Source organism: Arachis ipaensis, chromosome B2, assembly GCF_059453495.1.
Source record: "Arachis ipaensis isolate K30076 ecotype BB chromosome B2, ASM5945349v1, whole genome shotgun sequence".
NCBI classification, from domain to species: domain Eukaryota; kingdom Viridiplantae; phylum Streptophyta; class Magnoliopsida; order Fabales; family Fabaceae; genus Arachis; species Arachis ipaensis.
The window spans coordinates 6,357,808-6,383,816 of NC_142437.1; the positions used below are offsets into that span (position 1 = coordinate 6,357,808).

The 26,009-nt window shown below is 31.9% G+C and overlaps 2 protein-coding genes across 2 annotated transcripts in view; both read right to left on the reverse strand.

The window, feature by feature from the left end:
• Positions 1-4,726: 4,726 nt before the first annotated feature.
• Positions 4,727-26,009, reverse strand: part of LOC107624276 (subtilisin-like protease SBT3) — a 65,022-nt gene continuing 43,739 nt past the window's right edge. The window contains exons 2-4 of the mRNA XM_088505251.1: positions 8,016-8,764; positions 6,142-7,177; positions 4,727-5,509 (exon numbers count right to left, since the gene is read on the reverse strand). Coding sequence (XP_088361377.1) covers positions 4,909-5,509; positions 6,142-7,177; positions 8,016-8,661 — 2,283 coding nt within the window. The 5' untranslated portion in view covers positions 8,662-8,764 and the 3' untranslated portion in view covers positions 4,727-4,908. The remainder of the gene's footprint in view (positions 5,510-6,141; positions 7,178-8,015; positions 8,765-26,009) is intronic.
• LOC148572911 (uncharacterized) lies at positions 12,787-13,569 on the reverse strand. The gene has a single exon (XM_088505575.1). It carries the CDS (start codon positions 13,567-13,569, stop codon positions 12,787-12,789), a length of 783 nt encoding a protein of 260 aa, XP_088361701.1.

Sequence of the window (26,009 nt, forward strand, 5' to 3'; positions counted from 1 at the left end):
TTACCCTAAAGTAGTGAAAAGTATATTGAAAGCCCAAGTTCTTATATAACTGTATCGATATAAAGATATCACTTTATTATTGTCATTAAATTTTATATGATTCTAATATAACATTATTCAAATGTTTATAATAAGAAATTAATTTTGATGCAAACATGATGTAAAATATTTTATATAATAATTTTATATGATTTATAAAAAATAGTTATTTTTGTTGATGTGACGTTATGTAATTAAATGTACATATAAAATTATTTTGTACTAACATACAGTGATAATGATAAAAAAATGGGAGTAGATCTTCTTCAATGGAAAAAAATCTGGATGGTATCCAGTGTTTAATCTAACCATTCAATACTCTCTCTCTTATTTATTTCTGATCCCACTTATAAAATCAAAGGTGAGAAATCACACTGTATCTTGTCAAATGTTAAAAAAACTGGAGAGGATCCATTTCCTAAAAAAATTTGTTAAAAGTTTTACATTATTTGGATAAGTGGTAATGATGATACTCTTTATTAATAATTTAGAAATACAGTCTTGCTAGTAGGGTTAGAAGTGAGTCGAGCTTAGTCGAGCTAGACCAAGCTCAAGTTTGGCTCACAAAAATTGAGCTTGGCTCACAGCTTGACTTATTAACAATCGGGTCTATTTTTTAACCTCAAGCTCGGTTCACCGAAAGTTTACAAACTGGCTCGAGCTCACGAGTTGGCTCAAATAATAGGAACATAATCTATAATTCTATATCAATAAATTATAACTTATGTATTTTAAAAAATATTTAAAAAGATCAATTTTATATATTATTTATCTATCAATAAATTATAAATTTTTTATATGTCCTACATCAAAATTATATGTAAAAAATAAATATAAAATTTTAAATAATTAAGATGATTAATATATATATATAATCGAGTCAGCTCACGAGATAATGAGATGAGCTTATCCAAGCTCAAGCTCGACTCATTTAATTTATGAGTTCAATTCGATACTCAAGCTTGGCTCACCAACTCACGAGTTTAGCTTATTGAGTTATTAACGAGTCGAGCTTGAGCTGCCTCATGAGCTAACTTGACTCACTTCCAACCCTACCTGCTAGACATACAAGTTTTTTTGACAAACAAGTCCAAACAAGTTAACCCTAACCCAACAAAACCCACTTACATAACGCGCACCTGAAATCACGTCGTACTTCTTCATGTTTCTTCTTCTTTTTTTCTTTGCGTTCCTCCTCCAATGTTTGTTTCCCATGTTCCTCCTCCTCTTCCTTCTTCCCCTTCTTCTTTGCGTTTCTCCTCCTTTTTTCTTCGCGTTCCTTCTTCTTCTTCACGTGTTTTATCCTCTTCGTCGTTTTTTTATTGCTGCTGTTGTTGCTGCATTTTTTTACTCATCCTCTTTCTATTGGTTTTGCAACATTATGTATTTTTTTCTTCTTTGTTTGAATTTTTTTTCCAAAAAGAATTATGAGAAAATAAAATAAGAAGATGAAGAAAAAGAAGAAGAAGCAACAGTAGAAGATGAGAAGGAGAAAGAGGAAGAGTTTTGAATTATGCAAAACTTATCAGAATAAAAATACACCGAAATTTTTTAACAATAACACATAAATTTTTTAGTTTTTACACCGAAATTTTGCTACAAATTAAATGCACAAAAATATTTTTTAATGCATTTTTTCCTTTTTTTTTTCTTATTTCTTTCTTTCTTTTAGTTGAATGAATGTAGGTTCATCCTCTTCCAAGTAATTTTTCAGCATTATGTGTTTCTTCTTCTTCTTTGTTTAATTTTTTTATTTTTATTCTTGTTAAGAGAGCAAAACAATGTGAGTTAAAAAAGACATGCATAAAATGATACCAGTAGGGGTGGCAACACTACCCGAACTCACGAATACCCACTCCACCCCTACCCGCTTGGGGCGGGTAATTACTTGCTCCGGTGCAGGGCGGGTTTTCTGCAGGGTGGGCTAGGGTCGGGTTTAGGTAATACCCGCTCCTACCCGCCTCGGCCCTGATATATATAATATAACTCATTTTAATATATAATATATGTAATATATGTAAAATAATTAATAATATTGTATCATATTTAAATTTTTACCTTAATTTATGTTATGTATTTGATGATGGTTATATAAATTTTAAAATTTTTAATTTTATTTGTTAGATTTTAATAATTATAGGGAAGGATAGGAGACGGGCGGGGCGGGTACCTGCGGGGCAGGTTACGGTTCAACTTTTTACTACCTGTGGGTAGAAGTGGGATGAATTCTATGCGAGTTATTATAGGGCGGGGCAGGGTCGGATAGAGTAAAAATCCGTTCCTACCCGCCGCATTGCCACTCCTAGATAGCAGAAGCACTCAACAACAAAATTCTATGGTATGTTACAAGAAATCGATGAACAAAATTCCTGATAAATGAACAAAAACAGTTATAAATCACTCAAATATGTACAAAATAATATCAAAAGAATAATAACAATAGTCTGTTATCCAATTACAGTATAAAAAAGACAACAGTACTAAGTACACCTCAATTCTCACGAAATATACCGAAAGACAAACAAAATATACTGAAATACAAACCAAAATATATCGCTATTATTTTTTGATTGCATCATACAATGTGAGTTTAAAAAGACATGCAACTTAATGAAACATACATAAAATCTTTTCTTTTTTTTTTATTTCTTTTTTGTTTAATTGAATGAATAACGTAAGTTCATCCTCTTTCAAGTAATTTTGTAGCATTATATGTGTTTGTTCTTCTTCTTCTTTGTTTGATTTTTTTTATTCTTGTTAAGATAGTAAAATAAGAAAAAACTTGAGAATGTAAAACAAGAAGAAAAAGATGAATAAAAAAAAGAAGAAGAAGAAGATGATGATGATGAAAAAGAAGAAGAAGAAACAGCAAAAGATAAGGAGAAGGAAGATGAAGACTTTTAAATTATGCAGAACTTATCAAAATACAAATACATCAATTTTTTTTAACAATAACATATAAATGTCTTAGTTTTTATACCGAAATTTCGTACAAATACACAAAAATATTTTTTTTAATGCTATAAATTTTTTCTTCTTTTTTTTCCTTATTTCTTTCTTTCTTTTAGTTGAATGAATGTAGGTTCATCCTCTTCCTAGTAAAGTAGTAATTTTACAGCATTATGTATTTTCTCTTATGTTTTGTTTGATTTTTTTTATTCTTATTAAGAGAGTAAAATAAGAAGAAGAAGATGAACAAGAAGAAGACGACGACAACGATGAACACATAAATTTTTCAATTTTGACGCCAAAATTTGTTAATTGTGACACAAGTTTTTAAGAGGGTTATCATAATTAATTTCGGTGCATTGAGGGTATCATTAAGTAATTTTGGTGCATTTTAGATTTAATTTTGGTGCATTCTGGATTTAAATAAGGTGTATTTTTTGTTTGAGTTTGTTTTCAGAATGAACCTCAATTAACTCTGAAATTAGAATAAAAATATACCAAAATTTCTTAACAATAACACATAAATTTCTTAGTTTTTACACCGAAATTTTGCTACAAATACAAAAAATATTTTCTTTAATGCTGTATTTTTTTTCTTCTTCTTTTCCTTATTTCTTTCTTTCTTTTAGTTGAATAAGTGTAAGTTCATCTTCTTCCAAGTAATTTTGCAACGTTATGTGTTTCTTCTTCTTTGTTTAATTTTTTTGTTTTCATTATTATTAAGAGAGTAAAACAAAAAGAAACTTGAGAAGGTAAAATAAGAAGGAAAAGATGAATAAGAAAAAAAAAGATGATGGTGATGATGAAAAAAAAGAAGAAACAGTAAAAGATGAGGAGGAGGAGGAAGAGGAAAAATTTTTAATTATGCAGAACTTATCAGAATAAAAATACACCAAAATTTCTTAATAATAACACATAAATTTCTTAGTTTTCACTCTGAAATTTAGCTACAAACCGCAATTAACTCAGAAATACACCAGAATGACTTAATGATTGCGATATACAAACTCAGTTTAAAAATAACACACAAAAATGACTAAATTATCAACAAAAACACATTCAAATCAATTTTGAATCAGGCAACGTCATCAATATGGCAAAAATTCTACGATAATGATAACAATAACGATGATACGTATAAGAAAAAAATGACTATGACTACAACGATGATGATCGTGATGATGAAGATGATGGAGGAGAAGGAGGAAAAGGAAAGAGAAGAAGAAATTTTAATGAGAAAAGAAGGAGAAAGAAGAGGAAGAGGAGTAGGAGGTGGTGATGGTAACAACAATAATAATAAAAAAATAACGAAAAAAAAGAAAAAAAACGTGTAGCAAGAGCGCAAAAAATAATGTACGTGCGTGAGTGTAACTGTAAATAACCTTATTGGGCTTGTTTGATTAATGACTTGTACGTAGATTAATTTTTAGAAATAAGCTTTCATCTTCTAAATTAGTTTAAGTGTGGATTGCAATAAATTAAATTGATTAAGACAAATCATATATTTAAAAATAGGGCCTAATAATAATAACAACACAAGTATAAGAAACCAAGTTTTAATTAGTCAACTTTTTATTATTATTTAGGATTTATAAAAGATTTAGATTTTAAAATTTAAGTTTAAAAAAATTTAAAAATTAACTAATATTAGCTGAAAAATAGCTAATTTTCTAGTTGAACTCTTTAAAATAAAGATTTTCTGAAAAACTGATATTACGGCAATTAAAATCAATACTACTGAACAAAAATACATTCATAATTATTAATTACCGAATTAGTCATCAGATAACAAGAATTGGGAAGTGGTTATTATTTATCAATTTTATGCATAATAGTAATATATATAAATACTAATTGCAATTGATTCATAGATAGTAATAACCACTACTTTCTTTGGTAAAACTTAAATATGTTGATGATCTAAGTGGAGGGCAGGCTTGTGACCACAATAGGACTTCTCACAACATGCTTCAAATCGGTCCAACTTAGATACCCAAAATCAATTTGCTTCTTCATCAATTTTGGACCTTCAATCCTCAACTTGTAACTTTGCTTCTCATTCTTCATCTTGAACACCAACTTTTCTGGGACCACGCTGACGTGGAACCCTTTTATTGGTGTAACACTAGCAACATAGATAGCATGTCCCTCCCCAACATTGGTAACTGTTCTATGAAATTCATGAACTAATGTCTTTGACTCATTATTAGAAGAAGGTTTCTTTCCATTATAGAAAGCAATGAAAGAAGGGTAATTAAGATCCAATTTAGGGTTTTTAGGGCAATTGTATGAAGATCTTCTTGTGATTGCTTTGATCTCTTTTTGTGTCATCTTCATTGCACAAAGAAGGTTCACATAATCTTGCACCTCAAGATTGTAAACTAGGCCAGGGTCAAGTGCTTTATTTGGGTTGACATGACCAGCTCCTAAGGCTAGAGGAGTTGCTTTCTTACCATTGCCAAGGTCTTTGATGTGTTTCATTGTGTTGTCCAATATATCCGAAGTTGTCATTATTGCCGACCTATATATGTTGCACAAATATAAATACAAAACAGACAACCGAACAAAACATAATAAAATTAGATATATAATTATTTTTATATATATATTTTTTAATAATTTAAATTTTTAAGATAATTATTATAATATAATATCAAAGTTTTTATAACTAAAAATGTAGATATTTATTTTGAGCAATGCTATATGATCTGTAAATAACATTATTTTTTGTCAACATTAATTTGCACTCAAATTTACAGAATTTTTCATATAAAAAACATATAATTTGTATCTATATTTACCAGAATTCGTATACATAAATTATAATACAATTTATATTCATATTTTTTAAAATTTACACATATAAATTAATAAAATTTATTTAATAAAAATAATTTAGTATTTATGTTAGTTAAATAATGGTCAAATATATTAAAAATGGCTGACCCAAAAATTTTTCATTGATTTTTATTACTCTTAGAAAGAAAGAAACTCAACCTAAGAGGAAAAAAAAAATCTATGTAAGATTTATATGTTATTCATACATCTTTAACTAAAATAATTAATAGTTTAAATTTTTGAGATAAGTAATTTTATGATGTAATTAATTAAAATATAATTATAAATAAAAAATATGAAATAATTTTAGCTAACCTTATTGCTGAATGGTCCCATTGAGGGTATGCACCCTTAAGAAGGGCAGCTATGCCGGCAACATGAGGACATGCCATTGATGTTCCAGTTAACAGATTAAAATTGCTCAGAAGGTTTTTGGATCCCAATTGCGCAACCGGAGTCGCATACGGCCACGCCGCCAAGATCAACGTTCCGGGAGCCGCTATGTCCGGTTTCAGAACATTTGGACAACTATACGATGGCCCTCTAGAACTATAACTATCAACACTAGGGTTTGGTTTTGTACCATAAATTGTTTCCTTAAAAGACATGCTAGCTTTTGAACCATTGCCACCAACCTTAATGTAATCCTTAATAATCTTACCATTCATGGGATTAACAAAAAGTGTTGGGAAACTGCTTTGTAAGTAGAACAAGATGTCACTACTATTTGTTATGAACACAGCACCAAACACTTTCGAATTTTCAACCTTGAAAAATTGATCATCAAGAGAGACTAATCCATTTTCCTCACACACAACAATCTTGTCCTTAACTTTGTGTAGCTCATTAGTGTCGTTGCAAAACGCCATGTCGTACACTATTGAAGTGTGGCTAATTACATCAGGACCCGGATAGAGGGACAATCCGGTAATTTCAACACCGTTGCCTAATGTTATTGTTCCGTGAAACTCACGGTCCACAGTGCTAGCAGCAACGGTTATAACCCAAGGTGTTCCATTGTGAAGTGTTCCAAGGAAAGGTCCATCGTTCCCTGAAGAAGTGGTAACAAATATGCCTTTCTCCACGGCTGCAAACGTGGCTATTGCAACAGGGTCAGTGTACAAAGGCGTACGATCAAAACCAAATGAGAGTGAAAGAACATCAACACCATCTTCAATTGCACTATCAATGGCTGCAATTATGTCTGAAGAGACAGCACCTTCTTCCCATAAGGCCTTGTACACAGCCAAACGTGCCATTGGTGCTGTTCCTGTGGCTGTTCCAGTTGCATACCCAAAGTATGATGCATTATAAACTCTGCTACCGGCAGCAGTCGATGCGGTATGAGTACCTACGTGGCACAAATACGTGTTAGAAATATGGAAAAGTCTTCGACTCAAAGATTCTACAAATAATGATATATAGAAAGTATTTTTATGAATTAAGTTGAATCAAGTTAAATAATAAAATTTAAAATAATATTAATTATAATTAATTTTTGTTATATTAAACTAATTTGATTAGACTTGATTAATAAAATAATTTAGATGTATAACATTATTCAAACTGAAATATTCGAAACTCAATTGAAAAAAACATTTAAAATTCAAACAAGACAAAAGTTTACGTTTAATGGGTTTTGTACCGAACTTATTTAGCAACTTACTATAATATTTTAGTATTATTCTAGAGATATATTTTTTTTTCAAATTAAAAATTTTTAGAAATAACTTTATAATATGGTATAAAAATTTTTATGACTTAAAAATTTAGAATTCAATCTTTATTAATTTTAAAAGAAAAATTTATAGTATAAGACAAATAAAAATAAAAAAGTTTCATGAACAAAAATGAATATAAGTATTAAATATCTTAAGTACTTAAGATAAACAAATGTAAAAATGATGAATGTGGCTATATATATAAAATGTTTATTTAAATAATATTAAACATTTATAATAATTTTAATATTTTTTAAAGTATACTTTTCTTAATAGTTATTTTGTAAAGAGAGATTATTCAGTAATTATTTAAAATTAGAAAATACAAAGATATTACATGATAAAAATATAAATTTATTTCAGTTATTATTGTTGGACGGAAAATTGGATAAAATGTATCCTAGGATAATAGTATTTCAATATGTATAAGTGAAATAATTAAATTATTTATGCATCATAGATGAGTACCATGGCCTTCAATGTCACGGGTAGAGTTCATGGATATCTTCTTGATCTTAGGGTTCTTTGCAATCAACCCTTTGTTAAAGAACTTAGCACCAATGAGTTTCTTGTTGCAATTTGATGAGTTGAAATGGATGCTATTCTCACATTGACCTTTCCATCTTGAAGGGACATTGGTGAATCCACCATTATCTTTGAAGCTCTCACTTTCTGGCCAAACCCCAGTGTCCACCAAACCAATAATTACATCTTTGCCATATTGTGAATTAGGCCATGCACCAAAACTTGGATTAAGGCCAAGGAATTTTGGAGTGTGTGTTGTGTGGAGTTTGACTTGGGCATCAAGAATTGAAGAAATGTAACCTGGTGAGGCTTTGATGAGTTCATGCTCTTGAGGTGTCAAACTTGCACTAAAACCATTCATGACATTTTTGTAGGAATAGATTAGCTTATTAGAGGGAAGAGGGGTATTATGGTCATTTTTCATTGCCAGTGAAAGGGTAGCTTTGTACCAATTATGGTGGCTAGAGAAGGCTTTAGGCATGGCTAATAAATCCATATGGATGATGTAGTTATCAATAGTAGCCTTTGTTGAAAGGAAATATGTGATCATAGAGAAGAACCACAAAGGGAGAAAAACTTGTGTAGCCATGGTTAAATTTTTTATTTTTAAATATTAGTGTGTATGCCTATGAATAGAGTAAAGTGAGGACAATTATATAGAGGAGTTTTTGCTAGGGATATTCCAAAAATAACTCCTCCAATAAAAATATTTTGCAAGTTATCCCAAAGGAATCTTCCTAGTTCTTATTAGGGGACCCCATATGATTAAATGAGGTATGCGTCCATATATATATGACCATGATTTTTCTTTGCATTTTGGGACACCTTTAATTTTTTGGTTTGAAAGTAGGCTTCTTCATCAAGAAATATAAATGTTGACGTTATTGCTTGATTGGTCCATCGCCATCGAGTAATTATATATAAATTGGCTCGGGTCCCTGTCCAAAAAAAAAAAAAGAGTATGCATTTGTTGATAAACGTATGATTCTTGAATTTAGGCGAAGAATAGAAACCTAAATTATTGATGATATTTGACAAAAATATATAATCATTCACATATATTTTTTTAGATAAATAATTTCATCATGATATGTAATAGTATAGTTTTATTGGTTAATTAAGGATTGAGAATTTGATATTTGTTAATTTAAAAAAAAATTAACATAGGTCAAATAAAAAAATTATCGATATATAAAATTTACACAAACCAAAACATAAGGCTCTTATGTGAGGATACTATTTGTATTCATATATCTTTTAATATCTGCTTAAATTTTTGGAATCAACAACATCATTATAATACTATTCACACTTTTGTGACTTACCTTAGTAAAAAAAATTAATTTTAATGTAATATAAGTAATTTTATACGTATATCTAATTACGTAACATTACATTAGTAAAAATAAGGGCAATTTTCACAATTAAATTATTTGGAGTTCAAAATTATCCATTTACAACTTTTTAAACTCTGATACATATTTACATTTTTAAACATTTCTATAGAAACCATTACTGGCAGTAGAGGTTTACAGATGCACAGAATCTGCTACTGGCAGCCGCGGATTACATGAAGAAAAGGCAACACAGAAACTGCTAGTGGCTGTCGCGGTTTCTGTTGAGGTTTGGTTGGGCATAAACCGCTACTGGCAGTAGCGAGCGGTTTATGTGTATTGGGTGGCGTGTGTAAACCGCTATAGGCAGTAGCGGTTTACGTTGAGTTTGGTTGTCTATATAAACCGTGGTAGGCAGCTAAGGATTCCTCATTTGGAGTGGGTGTTGGGCAAGTTAGAGAGAGAAAATTCTAGAGAGAGGTCAGAGCATCTGGAGAGCAGGTCCGAGGTATCTGAGTGCGACCTCTAGCTGGGTATCATGGCAGAAGAGCAGACCTTGTACCGACTGAACGGTGTTGCCCATGTTGGCGGTGCCATTGCTGATGAGGTCAGTTATATTTTAATTTTTTTTAGCATTAGCATTTATTAATTAGAAAAATGGGATGTAAGGTAGAGGAATTATAATTTATAATCTAACTGTTATAGTTTGTAATTAGGCCTTGCATGTTAGGATATAGACTATATTGAGGTTGCGATTTTTGTTCAGTTAATTTCCGAATGCGTTATTTTGTAAGAAAAAAAATTTATTATCGTTTTAAATGCATTTTGATTTGATGATTGACTAATAGTTTAATTGTTTCGTTGTTTAATTTGTTTCCTTGTTTTGCGATCGTATAAGCGATTTGTTATTATTAGATAGGGTGATTGTTGTAGATATTAGAATGTAATTGTTTTGGGTATATGTTTCATGTTTTGTGCAGCCAACTAGGTGTATCTATAGTGTGAGGTGACAACAAAATATGCCCATGCATGACAGGATCATCCCGTATTTAGAGAGGGCTGGATTGTACCACTTGGCCAGGTTAAACACCCACTGGTTCTGGTTGGATGAGTCCTTGGTCAGTGCGTTCATTGAGAGGTGGCGTCCTGAGACGCACATGTTCCATATGCCCTTCGGAGAGTGCACAATAACGTTACAAGATGTGGCGTTTCAGCTTGAGTTGCCGGTCGATGGGGAGGCCATGAGTGGTTGCCTTGGTGAGTTTGAGAAATTCATGGAGGGTGGCTGACCAGCTTGGGAGTAGTTTCAGGATCTTTTCAGTGAGCTGCCACCATCGAATAAGGTGAAGCAGATGACAGTCCACTTTACATGGTTCCACGAGAGGTTTAGGGTATTACCAGCAGATGCGACCGAGAACACTGTTCGCATTTACGCATGTGCCTACATCATGATGCTGTTATCCACTCAGTTATTTGGAGAAAAGAGTGCGAACCGAGTACATATACGGTGGTTGCCATTTGTGGTGAATCTTGATGAGATGGGGAGGTATAGCTGGGGGTCGGCCGCTTTGGCATGGTTGTATCGATGCATGTGTCGGGTTGCGAACAGAAATGTGACCAACCTTGCGGGTCCTCTCCATTTGCTACAGAGTTGAATATTCTGGCAGTTTCTGTCACTTAGGCCGTCTGGGTTTGAGGTTTTCTCGTTTCCGCTGGCATCCAGGTATTCCTTATGTTTTGACATTTTAAAAATGTGATATGTCGTGTTATTACTACTTTGTTCTACATATTTTTTCCGTTTAGGTGGTCTGCTTACTTACCTCCGAACGATGGCAAGAAACAGAGGGTCATAAATTATCGCCTTGCGTTGGATCGGTTGACCGCTCGCGATGTAAGTCTGATGAGTGTGTTTGTTTCATTTGTTGTATGCTTTAGGGTCATGCCTATGTATATAATTGTTGTGGTAATGTTTGATTGGTTTTGAATTTTCAGATTGTATGGGAGCCCTACTCCGCCCTTGACGTACATGCTGTGGTCTATTCGGAGATACTTACAGAGGAGCATTGTCAATTATGGCGAGTGGTCACTAGCTTGATATACTTTGCAGTCATCGAGTGGCACCAGGTTGATAGGGTTGTCCCACAGCTTGGGGGCGTGCAGCATCTCCCTGAGGCGGCTTTGAACATAGACTGGCTGCATGCTAAGGATGGGAGGGGAGGAGGTAGGTGGTTCCCACATTACTATCAGGTCTGGCATTTATACTGGGGGAACAGACTTGATGCAGTCATTGCTATCGATCGAGTGGCAGATCCTGGTCCCTCCTCTGATTACTTAGATTGGTGGCACTGCGCAGCGCATAGGTTCCTTTCCTCAGGGGCAGCATTCGCGGATCTTAAGGGCACCAAGATACCGGCAGAGGCCTTTCATAGAGGGTCATCTTAGGTGCCACGCAGATCACAGCTACCTGACATGCTGGACAATCGGCGTGTTGAGAGACGCCGTCGTGTTGGTACCCGGGACACAGGTCGAGAGTGGCGATGGCTAGATGATATGATGCAGGAGGATGATGCAGGTGGGGATGCCAGAGATGGTGGCGATGACGACGATGGATTTTGATTATCAGATGGGTAGTTCACAGTTTTATGCAGACTTCGCTGCGATTATCCGAGAGGATGCTGGCCCGTCCCAGGTGCATTTTGATGCCCTGCATTACCACCCGCAGATGCCGGATGTGCAGTTTAATACCCCGGCTTACCACTCACATATGACAGAGATGCAGGCCCAGGCACCAGAGTTCCAGCCACCGGACTACCAGGGACAGTACGTGGTGGACCTTAACGATCCTGCAGGTAGTCCATTGGATACTTGGTTCACCATGGGGGGGACGCCCCACTCTGCATTTGGGTTAGACCCTCCGGTTGATGACGCTGCACAGGAGGCGGGCCGACTGACTAGGGTGAGGCGTCCTCCTCGATGTGGGACGGGATCTCATCTGCTTGGTCCTTTTGATGCCGCCGCACAGGATTATGGTAATGATTAGTTTGTTGTGTTGTATTTTTTTTTCGTTTGTGATATTAGAACTTCGTAGTGGATTTATGTTTACATATTATCGATAATTGTACGATGATATCTTCATTTATCATCCATATGGCTAATGTTAACTACATATTGATGACTATATGAAATTTTGTATAATGGAAGTTGATTTTATGTTAATTCATCGACTTGCTTTAGTTTTTTGTACATTAATACAAAATAACAAAGTCACAAAGAACTACTTGACTTAAACGTAACAATTACAAGATAATAAGTACCAACAAATGACTGATAACTATTAAATTGGACCGTAACCTAATACACAGTCACTAAACCATCTAAACCTATGTGCCGCTGGTTGAACCTCGTTGTGGGCAACCCCTACGAGTGTGACCAGGCTGCCTGCACAGGCCACACCGCTTCGGTAAACTAGTGTCTGCTTCGTCCATGTTGTTGCGGATGTGGGTGGACCGTGGGCGTCCTTCTCTTGCCCGTCTCATGTTGGGGTCAGGGATGATAGTCGAACCGTCATATGGCGGCCAAAGCCCCTCTGGAATACACGGTGCAAAGGACATCTGGTAGACCTTGAATACCTCAGACATGCTGGAAACTTCATCGACGTAAGTGGTCCAATCTAGTCGTGACTGCGCACAGCATGCGATGGCATGGCAACACGGGTAGTGCAGTGCCTGGAAGTAACCACAGTCGTAGGTGCGATCCCTTAGGAAAACCCGGTAGGTACCCAACGAGAATTTACCTGTAGGGGTAGTCTCTGCCACGGTAAACTCAGCTTGATGCCTGTCGAATAGGGTCACCGTGAAGCACCTTGAATCCCTCAAGTTCCGCTCAATGGCCTTAACAAGTGCCTGAGAAAACCGGTGTCTGGACCCTAACTGTGCCTCTGCCATCTGCCCCTGGACAACAAACAACTCAGCTAGCCATAGATAGGTCGACTTCGCCAACGACGTCACCGCTAGATTTCTTGTGCCCTTCAAAACAGAGTTGACGCACTCCGATATGTTGGTCGTCAAGCAACCATATCGTCTCCCTCCATCCTTATGCTGTGTCCACCTCTCATACTCCATCCTGTTTGCCCAATCACACATGGCCGGGTTCTCTGTCCTCATGATGTCAAACCAATAGTCAAATTAAACTTCCGTCTTCGCATAAGCGGCATTAGCCAGTTGTATGAGGGTGCTTGAAAATATTTTTAAGTGTTGTCGCATCGTTTATTTTTTAGAATAAGTATAGGAAATTAATTTTTAATTAATTAATATTAGCCAATATTTATTATAAAATTATTAATTTAATTCTTATTTTTAGAGATTGAGATTTTAGAATTAAGGTTTATGAATAAAATTTAGAATTTTTTAGAATTAAAAATTTTAAATTTAAGATAAAAAATAATTTATAAAATTTTTATTGATATTGATTAAAAAATTGACTTCTAATATAATTAAATTTTTATTTTATTTTTAGCAAACAATTAAAAGAAATTTAAATTGAATGGTTTTGTAAAGTTGCACTACCACAAATATGGGCTTTAGCAATGCCAAAATTTGTAACGCCTTAAAACCGTTCTCTTAGATGATTTTAGACAACGGTTTTTTAAAGTGTTATCGTTAAAGTTCAATTTTACACTACTTTATAGCAACAAAATAAAACCGTTCTCTTTGATTATTTTAAAGAACGGTTTTATTACCGTTACAATAATTTGTTTTTAGGCAACAGTTTTTTATTGTTGTTTAAATATTTGTACAAAGGATACGCATAAAAATCGTTGCCAAAATGGTAACACTTTAAAACCGTTCTATTAGATAGTTTTATAGAACGATTTTTATGACGTTGCTGTTCAAGTTCAATTTTTCACTATGTTATAGCAACAAAATAAAACCGTTCTCTTTGACTATTTTAAAGAACGATTTTATAACTATGACATCAATTTTTTTAATATTTTTTATTAAAAAATAATTTTATTATAAATCAATTATAGTTTATTTTAAGCTCTTAGAGATTAATTTATTAGGAATGATTAAATTAATTTTTTTTATAAATACTTTAAGTTTAAGTTAATTAATGTTTATGTACAATTTTTATTATAATTAGTTATTTTATATAAATTGAAATTAAAATTTTAGTAATAGAAAAATAATAAAAAATTATATCAATAATTTGAATAATTGATATTTTCGGATTTAAACTATATTTTATAAAATATGATTAATACGTTCATTTTATAATTTAAATTAAAAATAATTATTTCTGATAAATTAATAAATAAATTATATATGTTCTGAAATTAATTTTTATAATATTATATTTAAATTCTAAATTATTATTTTATCTCAAATATTTTGTAAAATTATTATATCACTGGTATATATTTTATCCTAACTCTAAATTCCCAAATTACAACCAAATTTTCACCTAATATAACAAATTTCCTATTTTCTTACCCTAACTTAAACACGCACACACAGAAGAACGAGGAAAAAAGAGAGAAAGGGTAATGGAGAGGGGGAAAACGGAAAATCATAGAATAAAGGAACCAAGGAGGAAGAACGAAACGGAGAGGAGAGGGAAAAAAAAAGGAGGCAACGACGGTGGGTGTCACTGTCACCGTCGCCGTCACCGTCGCGGAGAGGAGAGATGGAGAGAGAACGACGCCGCGAGAACCAGAGGCGCGCGAGAGAGAAGACGATATCGACGAGGGGAAGGAAGAAGGTTCCACCGTGTCCTGCTGCTGCCGCAGTCAGTGGGGGTGATCCGGCGCCACGTCCTTGTCGCTCTGAGTCACCAGCGCCGCTGCTACTCCTCCAACTTCACCTCTGTTCCATTAAGGTTTGCCCTGTTTCTATTATGGGTTTTCCACCTTGAAGTTGCCACCATGATCACCACTCTGTTTCTGCTGCAACTCGCCACTGTCTTGGTGAGCTTTACCCTATTTCTGATTTTTCTTTGCTTGCCTAAGTTATCCTGTTGTTGCTGTGAGGGTCATTGTTAGTGTGTTTATGTTAACTGACGCTGTCACCGCCACTGGAGGTAGCTGCCGGAGCTGCTGCTGGTTCTGTTTGAAGGAATAAAGCTATTGCGTTGTTGGTTGCGGTTCAGCAAGTGTTCACGCTGCAACTCTGCCTTCAGTTCGGTTTTTCTTAATTTCGACATCGAGGTAAAGGGCTTAATTTAAACGGTTTTAATTTAAGAATGCCCACAGAGTTTATTGAATAATTGCAAATAGGTTTAATTGTTGTGAGTAATTGATTGATTATATATGGATGTTGAATTGTGGCTGTGAATTGATTGAATTTGTGGATTCTGTGATATTGATTGATTATGTGTGGGTTATGAAATTGTTTGATGAGAGATTGTTGTGAATTCTGAATTTTGATAGTTTATATTGAATTTGTTGCTATTGAGCTGGTTATTTGATTATTGTAATGGTGGTGAACTTAGTTAGTGATTGATTGGACTTGGGTTTAGAGAAAATTTGAAGGATTGAATCTTGAAATGTTGAACTATTTGTTAAAAATATGAGTTTTGAAGTTAAACAGCAACTTTGAAAGTGAACCAGTAACTTAATAGTGATTGGAATGACATGAGACTAAAAGCTAAGTGAACTACAACAAGTATAGTTATTAAGATTCAATTTTGAAAGATTCGTATTAATTGAAGAATTAGTTATGATTTTTCTAAGTTAAATTATGAAATTTGATATTCTGCATTACTTTTAAACGAAGTTAGAAACTTTGAAAAGCTATAACTAATTCTGTAATGATCAAAATTGCATGAAACTAAGTCTGGGTTAAACTTGGGAATATATGGAACTGGACTGAAAAATTTGAGGTCTTTTCGTTAAATATACAATTTATGACGAATTTTTAAAGTCAAGTTGTTAAATCTGTCCTGCTGCAGAAAAATTAGAATAGGGCAGCAACTTGATTGTCTTGCTACGACTCCTACGAGCATAGTTATGGAGCGAAACTAATTTTATTTTAAAATTTAATCAACTTGGTTTATTTCTCTAAAAATTCAGAAGTTTAGGAGTTAAGGATTGGGAGTTGTGAATTTTTGAAAATTGGTGGTCAAAGCTGAAAAGAATCAGTTTTCAGCAAGTTATGCATCAACTTCCAATGCTTGTAACCAGGGACGGATCCACTCCTTAGGGTGTGGGGGCAAGCACCCCCACTACAATTTGAAATTTTATTGAGTAGTATATAATAATAATATTTATTTGCCCCCACTAAATTATTAAATTTGACCCCACAATAATTTTTTATTCAACTTTCGACACTTGATAGCCAATTTGAGAATTTCATATTAGATGTCCATTATAATGATCAAGTTTCAAATTTAAATAAGATTGATGTTCTTTCTTAGAAATCGATTCGAAAGAATATTATCTATCCATTTGTATTTCTTCTTTTAAAATTAGCTTTAGTTTTTTTTTTCATAATAACTACACTACTTAAATGAACTTTTTCAACTATGAACATTATTATCAAGAGCTAATTGTATGAAAGTTAAATTTTAAATGATTGTTTAACGACATATACAAAAAAAAAAAGACATTTTAATTATATTGTCAAGGTTTTAAAATATGAAATATAAAAAATTAAATTTTAAATTATATGTTATTATTTAAATTACTATTTTAGTATTTTAATTTATAATTAGATATTTTAAAATCTAATCATATTTTACAATAACAAAATATAATTATAACAATAATTATGCTACATATACATAAAATAATCACTTGTACAGAATAAATCTTAAAATACAAATTTTGAAATACAAAATACACATTAAAAATAAGTTAGATGATGTATGTATTTATACACAAATTTATAGTAGATAATTTGATAGCTAATTTTTTATGTAAACGTAATATTTTTATTATAAAAATTATTATCATGTTATATATATTTCGCCCCCACTATCAAAATTTTTTGGATCCGTCACTGCTTGTAACTCTTAGAATTGAATAGCAATTGGGTTGCAACCAAGACACACTTGTTGCTAGATAAGTTAGGAGTCTCCAAACCAAAATTTAGCTTAATTGAAATTTTGTAGTAAAAGTTGTGCAAGTTGAAAGATACTAAGCTTGCTGATTTTTAAAACAGGTTTTGACTTATTTCTACCTAACTTCCAAGCTATGTAACTTTTTCATTAAAAATGGTATTGACTTTTTAATATGGTTGACTATTACAAAATTTGTATTGATTTTCTAATAGCTTGTTTGAAAAGTTTCCAATGAGAAAATGTTAACATTCACTAATCACTAATATTGATCATTTAGACATGAAATTGTTAGTTAGACGAAAACTTTTAAAATAACGATTGGAGGGTTTAAATATATGAGGTTTGCATGAAATTGCAATCTAGCTAACTAGTTTCGGTAACTGATAAGTATGGTTAGTATTAGGTATTGTTGTTGCATAGCATGGTCAAAGTTATCCATTCACTCTCATGTTGTGAGATCTTTCAGAAGGACCTCTCTTTTATTATTCTCCTTAAACAAATGCGGTTTTGGAATTGGTATAAGTATGCATAATATATAGTTCAACTTGAAAGTTAATTATATTTTTATAAATAACATATATCCAGTAGTTGCAAAGCTTCATCATGTTGTTAGGAAGTTAGCACAATTTTTAGTTGCTTTGGTGGAATAAAACTAAGGAATATCAAATCTGAATACTAACTAGCTTGATTTAATGGTAGGGAGATGATTATGAAGTTTAAAGAATTTAGCTTTAAAGGCTATAAAATTTTACTTTATGGATATATGTATAACTTTATGGAGCTACTAAGGAAACCTTCCCTAATGACATTGGCACTGGTACAACCGAATTAGGAGCATACGTATTCTTAATGCCAAACTAGATTTGGTTTTCAAAACATGGCACAATTAGTTTTCTAATTTGATGTTTTCTTATATTAGTGTACTTTTTCTCTTTTGGTTTTCAAAACATGGCACAAATAGCTACCAAGGAAACCTTCCATTTTTTGGCTGTTGTTGTAGTTTGTCTTTTTAAAATAAGAGTATTGCAATCAAATAGTGACAAAATTAATTCACAAAATTAGAAGATTGAAAGCAGGAAGTGTTTGCATATATCCTTTAATTTGTATGATATTTATACATATAAAATGAATAATAAGATAAGGACTTATATTTCTATCTTTAGATCCTTTAATTTGTATGATATTTATACATATAAAATGAATAATAAGATAAGGACTTATATTTCTATCTTTAGATCCACTCCTTCCGGACAAGTTTAATTTATATATCTATAGAAATTGGAAAGTGCAAACTAAAAATGTTGTTTGTGATTTTTCTCCTTTTCCAATTATACTTTTTTTTCACTTTTATCTTAATCTTTTTATCTTTATTAGATACTTCTTTGCATACTTTGTTAGATACGAATTGTTAGTTTCATAATTGCTTGAGATGTTTCTTTTGATTATCAGTGGTTGACTTCTAGGAATTCTTTAGAATTAATAAGCTCTTGATGAGAAAAATCACTTATTGTTAGTCTAAACATTATTAGTATTAGAAATGTGTAGTTTTATATTTGATTTACTATTTTTTGTTTTGTTTACAGGAAAACCATGTTTCAGGGGAAAACGAACTTAATTAAAGTCACAAATTTTGAAGAGTAAATGTTAGAGAGTAAAAGTCATGTACTTGTGGACATGATGATGATAAACTTGTTACTTAGCTATTTCAATTCTCTTTTGTTATTGTATTTTTTGTAAAATTAGATGATGTAGTTCAAGGTTGTTTAGATTAGTATTATGGTATTTTGAAAAATGATGATGATATAATTAGAAGTAGTTATGACTTAGACTAGTATTATGGTATTTTGCAATGATGATATAATGTAATTGTAGATCTTACATAATACTTTATAAATCAAATTTGATGGTATATGTTCAATTAGTTTTCTTTAGTAATTTGATTCAAATAGTTAAGGTTATTTATTGACAATAAATTAAAAAAATAGTTGGAACTAATTTCAATGCAATATGAAAAAATTATTGTCAATAAAGAATTATATAATTACAAAAAACCGTTGTCAAAAGTTACAAAGGGCGATGGTGTTAAAACCGTTGCCAACGGCAACTATAAAATGGCAATGGTATTTAAACCGTTGCAAAAAAAATTGAAGGCAACGCTTTTAAACCGTTGGCTTTGTAAATAACAAAATTACAACAGCTTAAAACCGTTGCCTATCTAGTTATGATTTTAAACCTTTTTGTCATGGAAGAGAACGGTTCTAAACCGTTGTCTATCTAGTAACGGTGCTAAACCGTTGTTTAAAAATGGTTGTCAAAACCGTTGCCTATGCCAGTCACTATGGCAACGGTTTTTTTGGTTGTCGTTGCCTTAGGTAAAAAACCGTTGCCTATGAGTATTGGCAACGGCCGCATATACCACAGATCAAAAACCGTTGCCAAACCGTTGCCAAAGGTTTTAGGAACGGTTTTTTTATCTATGGCAACGGTTTTTAACTGTTGCGAAAATCCTTATTTGTTGTAGTGTTATTTTTTTCTTTTATTTTTTATTTTGAGAAAAAGAAAATAGTTTCCTAGGTCCTCTTATCTTGTCAGAAGGAAAAAATGTTTAACTAAAGAAATTGTTGCCTCTTATTAACATGCGTTATTGGAGTTAAATTTTAAAATAATTCTAAAAATTTATAAAATATACTGATTTAATACCTAATTTATTAATTATACTGCTTAGGTCTTTGATATTTGTAAAAGTTCAGATCACCCGCTAGCACGATATTGTCTGCTTTGACACACAAGGCCTCACAGTTTTGCCTTTGATGATAGCCAAAGCCCCTCACACTCACTCGTCAAAACGCGTCATGCTAGGGAGAGGTATCCACCTCTCCAACCGATGTGGGACCTTACAATCCACCCCCTTAAGGGAGCCCAGCACCCTCGCTGGCACATCGATCCGGGCTCCAGCTCTGATACCATCTGTAACAGCCCAGACCACCCGCTAGCATGATATTGTCCGCTTTGGCACACAAGGTCTCACGGTTTTGCCTTTGATGATAGGGATGATAGCCAAAGCTCCCCACACTCACTCGTCAAAACGCGTCATGCTAGGGAGAGGTATCCAGACCCTTATAAGGCATGCTTCGTTCCCCTCCCCAACCGATGTGGGACCTTACAATATTTAGAAAAAATGCATTTAATTAGTTTTTTATTTTATTTTTAGTCAGTTAGCTTTTTGTCGAAAATAATATGGCACTGACATGACAAATGAGTGTCACACTGTATACTACGGAACGGTGTTATATGGTTTTTTGTGCTAAAATACTTCTAAAAGGAGGTCGTTTAACAAATAAGAGTAAAAACTTTGTAGACCTAAACATTTGTGATCACTTATTCTTCTTCTTGTTAAACAACATCCTTTGCAGGAGTTTTAAGAGTGTTTTAGCGCTAGTTTTTGAGATATGTAAAATATAATAATATGTAAATATAAAATTGTGGAAGAATGGATAAAAGTATACATAATTTTTACATAATGAATAAATGTATATTTTATTTTTTTAATAAATCATGTATATACATCAATATCAAATCTGCTGATCATTTCTATCTTTTTGTTGCCTGAATAATTTTTCTGGCAATAATCGTTGCCAGGTGATACCTTATTTGTTATGGTGGCACTGTCCATTTTGTGACGTGACTCCTTTGATGGCATAGCAAATAATAATTATTAAAATAAAATAAAAAATTACAAGTTACCACATCTGTTCATTCTCTTTTCTTTCCTCTCAATCTTATACACACTAAACCCAACTTTTAATACTCTTCAATTCTTGATTAATCCCATCAATTATCTACAATATCTTTTTCATCTCTTCTCTCACCTTTAATTTGCTTTTTTTCCTCTGTTCCAGGATTTTCTAATCTTTTTCGACATCAATATAATAGCTTTATCAGCCCAAACAAAATATTCACACCTTAATTCAACCTTATGCATTTATAAATTCGAAGACAATTTCAATCTTTTCACATAAGATGCATAGCATTTATCATTATAAACATAACAAAAAAAACACATACCCCACATAACGGACAATGAAAAAATAATCTCCTTGAGTTTCACTCTGTCACAGACTCAAGCATCACTGTGTCAAGTAGTCCATATAGTCATGTAGACACTTGTCATTGTTGTAGTCGAACTTCTTCTTTCTATTTTTCGGCGCAAAAAAGAAACCACCACAACCACTCGCACAAGCATAAGGTATGTTCTTCCTTCATTGAGATTGTAATATTTTAGTACTTTAGGATTTACAAATCCCTATCATGATAAACGCAAAAAAAGTTTAGAGAGTGGAGTTCGTTTTAATTTCATAGAACGAAAACCACAAAAGAAAAGAATGAAGAGAAAGAAAGATTTTTTGAGAGGGAAGGGAAGATAATAAAAAACGATAAAATTTTTTATTCTAATTTAATAAATTTAATAATTTGACAATTATTTTCTACTGTGTTATTAAAAGGACCACATCACACATAATATATAGTGCCATTATGATAAATAAGGTACCACCTAATAATAATAATTACTGCTAAAACATTCTTCACACAACAAAACAATAGAAATAATTAACAAACTTAATATTAATAATATATATATATATATATAATTCATTAAAAAAATAAAATATATATCTATTTATCGTATAAAAATTTATGTATACTTTTGTCCATTCTTTCTAAAATTGTTTGTCAATATGTAATATACTTTATAGTTTATATAACATACTAAAAAATGCACGCATTTCTCTATGAAATTGACCGTTTGCTATGTTTGCCTCTCTTATCCTGGCTTTTTCTTGGTCCCTTTTCTCCAATGACCAGTGTCCTCTCTCCCTCTCCTATCCTCTTATCTACTCATTCAATCCATAATGTTTATATAAAAGTGCCCTCTCTCCTCTCCAAGATGTCGTCAATTCTGATTTGAATTCATCTTAAATTTTTAAAAAATTTAATTATTAAAAATATAATTAAAATAAATTAAAAATTTTAAAATAAAATTATAATTTATAAATATTTCACAAATTTTTAACAAATTTTATAAAAATATATTTTATTCTGATTTTTATATACACCTCAATGGTTGATTATCTCATGCAAATAGTTTTATACAATTTGGTCATCATATATGATATTTAACTAATTAGTTCTAAAAGTATAGACACCAATCAAATTTCACCACTAAATAGAGTTGATTATATATGAACGTTGGATAAGTTTCTTTAAAAAGAATTTAAATGATTTTTTAAGAATTTTTTAAAATGTAAAAATAATTCAACTTTTGAATATTTTATGTAAAAATATTTTTAATTTATTAACTACATTTGAATACATAATATAAAAATAATTTATTTATCTATTATATTAAAATATCTTTATCTAAAACTTTCTTAAAAAAAAGTACAAGCCGAAACTTATAGCTTTTTAAAAAATATATGTTTTTTAATTTTTCATTACCTTTATTTTTATTTAAAAAAATTGTCAAATATACTAATATTAACAAATTATTAAAAATAATTTTTTTATTATTTAATGGCATTCAAACACACGTGATATACATTAAATAATGTCATTGATTACAAATCATATATATAGAGTTAATCCATCTATAAACAAAAGGTGAAAACTCAGGTGTAATTAACTTCACGTGAAGTTGATAAATGACTCTCAACTATCAACTTCACGTGAAGTCGACTGTAACTAAATTTTTACCATAAACAAAACACATAAATTAATATAAATAAAAATATACATAAACCAAAATTTCACATAATAAAATTAATTAATTATACGCACACACAAAGGAAAGGCAATATAACAATGCATTATATGCATGTGCCCACTATCGCAAAGATATATACATTGTTCGGAGATAACATGAAAAAGGTTTTGAAGAGGTCGACACCACGCGTGAGACTTAAAGTATACATTAAGAATTCATAGAGCATGAGAATCTTAAAAGAAAAATACATTTCTATAGAAATTCTCGCTTTTTTTTTTATGAAACTATTATTTTTACATTCACCATTTTTTCCTTCTACATAAAGTTATGACTTTATTTATATTTAATTTTTTGATCATTCAAAATAAATACGGAGATAAATTTTCCTATGTTAACATCTTCATATTTAGTATATATCTTAAAACAATCCTCAAATAGTAGTAGCGTAATAGAATTATTATTTTTTTATTAGAGATATAATTATTTATGTTACTTTTTATTATTAGTTTAAATTTTTAAGAGAAATAGTATCTGATTAGAGCTCTTTATCCGAAAAATCTAAAGTTCAATCCTTAGTAAATCTCAAAAGAAAAAAAATTAGCATAAGATAAATAAAAGAAAAAAAGAAAGTATATGCAAAAAATCAAGCAAATTCAAAAAAAAAATTTGTTTGAAAATGAATGTTAAAGATATAACTATTTATATTATTTTTTTATTAGTTTAAACTTTGAAAAAGATAATATCATGACAAGTTGGTTTTAGTACTCAATTATGTAAAGAGAAGACAAGAAAGTACCCAAGTATGAAATAGTTCTAATTCTAATGAGTCCTTATTGTGAAAAGGGTGAGCGAAACAAAGAGAGAGAACACACACGAACAGAGAGAATTGAGAGAAGAAACGGAATTGACATAAACTCAATCTACAGTGAAAGAACTCAACTAACTATCACTATGACAACAAGCTTATATAGTGCTAATTCAATTCTAACAAACTACTTCTAAATGGCAATAATAATAACAAACTCAGTAACTAATCTACTTAAGTTATATTTTATTGTGTTGCTATATTATATGTATGTGAGTTTGCATAAGGTTCTCTATCAAGTAACATTCTCTCTCAAGTTAGGAGTGTAGATGTCCAACAGTAGTCCCAACTTGCAGTGAAGTGTTGAGAAAACAGCAGGGGATCGGACAATGGCTTTGTCAACAAGTCAGGCACTTGTTCTTTAGTCGAGAAAGGCAGCAAATGAATAAATCCTTCCATGAACTTGTCACGTACCACATGGCAATCCACCTCAATATGCTTGGTTCTCTCGTGAAAAACTGGGTTGGATGCAATGTGAATGGTTGATTGGCTATCACAAAAGATGCTTATGGGTTTAGGCTTGGTTTGGTAAAGCTTTTCGAAGAGGTGCTTGTGCTTTTTAAAAGCTCAAGCTCCTCATTTTGTGTTTGGTAAATAAAAAAGATCATGTGCTTGTGCTTGCAGCTTTTAAAAGATCGGGGTACTTTTGAAAGCACCTAAGATAAAACTTTTCAAAGTTGGCTTGTGCTTTTCAAAATTTAAAAGTCTAATATAACCTCATATGTTAACTAATTTTCAAATTTAATACTTGTATTTATGTCTATTATAGTATTTTTAAATTTTAAAAGCTATTTTACCAAATGCAATTGTTATTGCTTGTGATTATTAAAAATAATTTTTAATTTCATTTACCAAACATAAATGCTACAACTTTTAAGAAGCCATCTTTTAAAAGTTAGCTTTTATAAGCTACTTTTGAAAAGTAAAAGCTTTACCAAACTAAGCCTTAGTTAGAGGCACTCCACCAAGGCCCTTCATCAAGTATCCCAGCCAGATAGCCTCTTTGAATTGGTGGCTGTAGCTAAGGCTCTATATTCAACCTCAGAGAAGCTACATGAAGCAGTATTCTGCTTCTTGCTTTTCCAAAAGATCAAAGTTGGTTCAAGGTAAAAACAATAGGTAGAAGTTGAACGTCGTGTGTCTGGAAAACTGCCCAGTCAAAATCAGAGAAGCATGTGATGCATAAATCAGTAGAAGTGGGAAAGAACAATCCATGAGCAGGTGTAGATTTCAGGTATCGCAAGATGAGCAGCGTGTAGATGCAAGCTTGTCGGTTTGTCTAAAAGGTACTGGCTGAGACGACTAATGACATAGCTAATGTCTGGTCGTGTGTTGGTAAAATATAACAATTTGCCAACTATCTTTCGATATTCAGTTGAATCGGGCGGAGATCCACTATCCTTGCTCAACTTCACACTATAATCCATAGGTATAGAGATTAGTTTGCAATCGACAAAGCCATAGTCAGTAAGCATATCCACAATATACTTCCTCTGGTACAACGTGATCTCTTTATCTGAACGTGCTACTTCTAATCCAAAGAAGAATTTCAAGTCTCCAATACCCTTGATTTTGAACCGATCATCCAAAACACTTTTGATTTTGTTGATCTCAAGAATGTCATCTCCGGCCAAAATATCCAATTAGAACATATTATTATTAAACCGATTAGAACAATAATATCCAAGATATATGGGTTGGGTAAGCAATAAAATCTATGGATTAAGCCTTAAACTTGGTAGGCCAGCCACAGCCATAGAATCATCCATTCTTGGTTTGAATTGTTTTGGATATAATTATTTATGTGTCTTTTTTTATTAGTTTAAATTTTTAAAAGAAATAGTTTTTTGATATAATATCAAAATTTTGATTCTATGACCTAAAGATCTAAAGTTCAAAGTTTATTGACCCCAAAAAAA

Coding starts and splice junctions, on each gene's coding strand:
- LOC148572911 (XM_088505575.1), bottom strand. CDS start 13,569: ATGAGGACAGAGAACCCGGCCATGTGTGATTGGGCAAACAGGATGGAG.